Source organism: Penaeus monodon, chromosome 8 (assembly GCF_015228065.2).
Source record: "Penaeus monodon isolate SGIC_2016 chromosome 8, NSTDA_Pmon_1, whole genome shotgun sequence".
Taxonomy (NCBI): domain Eukaryota; kingdom Metazoa; phylum Arthropoda; class Malacostraca; order Decapoda; family Penaeidae; genus Penaeus; species Penaeus monodon.
In genome coordinates, this window is record NC_051393.1 from 2,223,566 (window position 1) to 2,228,571 (window position 5,006).

Genomic DNA, 5,006 nt, shown 5'->3' on the forward strand with positions numbered 1-5,006 from the left:
ATAATTACTGTTACGAACAATCATTAGCAATATATAAATGCCAAGTATAAATTTAAATAGTACAAATGTCCGTCGCTTTACAGATTATAATGGTACAAATGAAACAAAGGTTTGCACAGACGAATGAATGACTTCCCATCAACCTTGCCATTATTATTGTTACCGTTGCAGTATTTAAATCTACATTGGTTTTGTTATGATCAAGGCTTTCCACTACTTCCTTTTACTGCCATCTAATGTAACCCAAGATTTTACATTATCAAAGTTCTAATCTAAGGTATAGGTATAAAGAAAACCAATCGACATACAGGTTTTAGATTTATTTCAAGTCCCTATTTTCAGGGTCTTCTGCCTATCTATAATGACACTGAAAAATGTATCAAAATAGGGTGGTACCCAGGCAGGCAACTCAAACACCGAACAGTCCATGTACATACAGTGCCCTCATCTCATTAGCATATCACCTGAGGCTTTTTAATATTACATCTCGTAGAGAATATACAATAATTCATTTATTAATCCATCCCTTTTTTTCTGAAACAACCTAATGAGAACATTATCAAACTTTAAAAAAAGGATGAAAAAAAAACATACTTATCCATCGACAGATAGTAAAATAAAATACTGGAAAACAATATCACAATAATCATAACACAAATCAAAATAATAACAATAATAACAAAACAATAAACATACAATGAGCACTTTCTTTTCTCCACTGCGACGAAACTCTCCATTCCTTGACGAGCCATATATATATACTTTTTTTTTTCTTTTTCTTTCTCTTTCTTTCCACTTCATTTTTTTTTCTTTCCTCTTTACTCGAATTTTCTGTACAAAGCAACAAAGCTTTGGAATCGATAACGTTCCGTAGAGTCTATTCAGGTTCCCAACTATGAACGAGACGAAGAGGTGGTGGTCCATCCAATGCAATGAATGACAAGATTACAAATTGTTCGTACTGGGGGAAGATTCAAGAACCTTAACAGGGAGCAGCGTTAAGTGGCGTGGTGCGACGTGGTGTATAAGTACATAATTTTTTTCCACAACAACAACAACAACAACCAATAACCACAAAAAAAAAAAAAAAAAAAAAAAAAAAATAAAATAAAATTGATGATATCCTGAAGTCGCTGTTGATAAACGAATTGGATACAATTATGTTCAACTGAAGCGCAAAAAAGCTCTCGCAAATGAAATATATATATATAAAAGAATCGAAAAAAAGAAGAAAAAAAAAGACAAAATCATCTCCCCTTTGTGACTAGCTGTACCAGAACTATGCAACAACCAAACCTTCAAAGTTTTTTTTTTTTATCTTTTTAATTTCTTTTATTTCTCTATTAACTGTATTTATTTATTTTTTTTACAGCCGGAATAGAACAAGACGAATAGAATAGAATAGAACAGGTAAAATGCCTGGCAAACGTGGGTCTGCGAGCGAGTTCACCGACCCTCCTTGGCTCGGCCCACTGGAGGGTCCGTCGAAGCCCTTTTCACTTGGAAAAAAAACAAGGATGAAATAAATGAATGGAAAAAAAAAAAAAAAAAAAAAATAATACTAATACTCAGTGAAGGGCTCGCTTACCTCCTCCCCAATACCCCCCAGTCCCCTTTGCTGATGTACTCTTTCACGGAAATGAAGTTCTCGTATATACATGAATATTGCTCACTAATTATATGTAGTGAGAACTGAAATTATAACCATGACAAAAATAAGAATGATGATCGTGATAACATTACAATGGCGTATGACGAGGCGGCAAACGGGGCAATTTCCATCCGGGAAAAAAAAAAAAAAAAAAAAATCCCTATCTCCATTAATTGAAAACGAAACAATGAACTGAAATACAGGTAAGAAACAGTATATACGTATATAAAAAGACAAGTTACAATAAAAAAAAAAGTCATTTCGCTACTCGATAAATGCATTACCTGATGAGTGAGACGCACCATCACCCAGCCAGGACTCCAACCCGTGGACACACGCACACAGTGGTGGTCGACGATGCTCTGGGGAAGGAGCCGCCCGTGGCTTGCGTTTCGCACTTATGAGAGGGGGAGAGGGGGTACGGGTTCGTGGGTGGGGGCGGGCCGTGTCTTCCATCGAAACACTTGCATATGTGGTTTTATATATATGTAGAACCCTTCTAAAATGGATTAAAAGCCTTTGACGAGTGAAGCCTGGGCGAACCGCCGGACGTAAAAGCGGCGGAGCGTCCACATGAAGTGAACCACCTGTTGCGGTTCCTTCCGCCGGCGAGAACAAAAGGGTGTTGCTGTTGGCTCCCTTCCCTCCCGACCCTCTGGCCCCTGGACGGTCGCTCGGTGACTATTAAGACGTTAACTACGGCGACGCGACAGTCATCCTTTCTCTCCTATTGCCGGAAATGTATTGCCTATCTTGACAGCATGTTCAGGCCAGCTTTTTTTATATATGTACAAAATGAATGCATCTTTTTATACCCATTAAAATGCCAGTAATACATATTGCGTGTGAACGAAACTTGGGTATGTATGTGGCTATCTCATTACAGTAAGCGTAAATCCAAAATACTGCAGCCAAATACCCTGACCTCACACGGCGTACCCTTGGCACAATCCACACTGAATTCTTCGCTTTCTCACCCACAGCCAATTTCTTTCGAGTCAAAAATGCTTGAGCACGGCGCAACAAGAAGCTCGACTCCATTTCCACGAGTATTTTTTTTTTCCACCCTGAAGTTTTTTGTTTTTTTTCTAAGGTTTTGGATTTCTTAATGCCAAGTCAGAATCCAGACACTGTCTTTATAATTACACTCAGCTATCCGACATCAAAGGTGTTGTTTGACTTGCATCTCTCCATATATAATAACAGTAATTTTGTGTAGGAGCCTTAATTCAACAGGTGGGCACTTCTTGGGCACCAACATAACACGGGGAATACAAAGGCACATAATCAAGTTGCTCACAGAAAATGAGTCATGAACATCTGACTATGAATGTGGAATGTACCCATATACAAACATCGTAGAAAAAAAATTCTATCTGAGTGCATCAAATTAAAAGTGCTTGGTTATGAACTTATTCCTACACACTCTGTAAGGTAATTATAAATTTACAAAATATCAAGGATTCTGAGGCACACGCCAAACTTGCTGGAAATGCATTTACCAATAGCGCAGTAACAACAATGGAGTCTGGATACTCAAGTCCCCCTGGAGCACTTTGTTCCAACTATCTGCTTGCTAGGGTGCAATGGGTTCACTCTCTTCTCTGGAACACCAAAATGGAACAAACGCCAAGGTGCAGCCTCGATGGTCTCAAGTTCGTCAAAATCTCTCCGTGCTTGTGTAAATGTCCCCGTTGGTCGGTCAGTCAGTCGACTAGTTTCGTTTGTCTGCCTGTCAGCCATTCCTCCGCCTAAATCACAAACACACACACACACTAAAGGGCCACTTGGCTGCATCTGGAGTGGTTGATTCAGTGCCACTTGCAACGGATGATCAAGTATGGGAAACAAAGAGTACCAATACATTAATAAATAACCCATCTCTCACAGGCATGTCAAGACTTACTTAAAAACAGGAACTCTGAAGGCTTAATTGATTCATAATTTGCAAATACCTAGTGTTTGTGAATATATATATATATTAAAACATTCAACCTAGTGTTTGTTTAACAACAAAGCAGGTTCAAAATTATAAAGTATTAATGAGGAGGAAGATTCAAGTAATCAGTGGAAGTTGGAGAACGATGTATGAGTCAACACTCATAATTCGACCTTGGACAAAACCAGCATGTTCTCTACTCGAAGTCTGTGTAACTGTCAAGACCAACAGTTTTTATCAGCATTTATGTATTACTCTATCACTTGTTCTGCTGCTTCTTGAGGCTCGAGTTATGGAGGCTTGACAGCATACATTTCTGTTTTGAATTTTGATATTCCTGGGTTTAACCAACTCTAAACTGCATCTCACTTTCACCTGGCATTTACATCACTTTCAAGGCCTCGGCACCTTGCACGGCCTTGGTGGCTGGTATTAGCAGTCAGCCTCAGCTGCTGGGAAAGTCCACATGATTATGGTTGGCTGTGGTCGTCGTGGAGGGTGTGGTTATAGTGGTTGAGTCGCTAGTGGAGTCGTTCACAGAAGTGGAAGCAGTCTGTGGCGGCTTGAAGGCTTGGGCCCTGGGGTAGATGGCATGGCACTGTGCCTTGTAGTGGCTAACCTCCTCAGGGCTGGCACCATACTCTTCAGATTCCAGCCACTCTAACACCCGTTGCAGATTCTGATGGAAGGCATTTTGGCAATTAAGTATAAATTACAGTGCATGCAGTCTTTGGAATTGCTTTGACATCAGAATTACAGAACACAATGAAAAAGTACTGTTTCTAACAAATGACAGCTTTAGTGACAATTTCTCAATGCACCATTATGTGCTGTAAACATGCAAAGCTGGATATTGTTTTGAAACATCCTTAAATATGAGGAATTTTTTTTCAAGAAAACATACCTGATGAGATCTGGCTTTTAGGTGGGCATCAAGATTAGTGGCAATAGAAAAGGCTCGACCACGTTGTATACTATCCAAGAGCACCATAGAACGTGCAGCTGCGGAGAGAGAGAGACACATAACAAGAGAACTCATTGGATATAGATTTAAATGAACCTGAGGAACAGACTTCTACTTCACAAATAAAGCTTTATCAAATACTATGGAGCAAGAGAGGTGCCATTCACATAATGTAAGAAAGAAAGGAGAGAGCGTAATCATATAGAATCATTTAAAGACCTTCAACTTTTCTAACATCACAATTTTTTCCTCTCTAAAAAAAAATCTGAGAATGTAACTCAACTTTCTTACTTTAATTTCAATATCCACTTAAAAAAAATTATCAAGACGAATAAGCTGGCCCAGCCATTACCTTACATTTGACTCAAACTCTAGATTGAAAGGATGACCTCTTTCAAAACACGTCAAAAGTCAAGTATCACAACACACTACATACCTTGTAGCCTATGTGG

General features: G+C 39.0%; 1 protein-coding gene across 1 annotated transcript in view; it reads right to left on the reverse strand.

Moving 5' to 3' along the window:
* Window positions 1-305: 305 nt before the first annotated feature.
* The window catches only part of LOC119576068 (N-alpha-acetyltransferase 15, NatA auxiliary subunit-like), a 66,068-nt gene continuing 61,367 nt past the window's right edge, over window positions 306-5,006 (reverse strand). Inside the window, exons 15-17 of the mRNA XM_037923597.1 lie at window positions 4,991-5,006; window positions 4,495-4,592; window positions 306-4,269 (exon numbers count right to left, since the gene is read on the reverse strand). The exon at window positions 4,991-5,006 is cut by the window's right edge and continues 207 nt beyond it. Coding sequence (XP_037779525.1) covers window positions 4,036-4,269; window positions 4,495-4,592; window positions 4,991-5,006 — 348 coding nt within the window. The 3' untranslated portion in view covers window positions 306-4,035. The remainder of the gene's footprint in view (window positions 4,270-4,494; window positions 4,593-4,990) is intronic.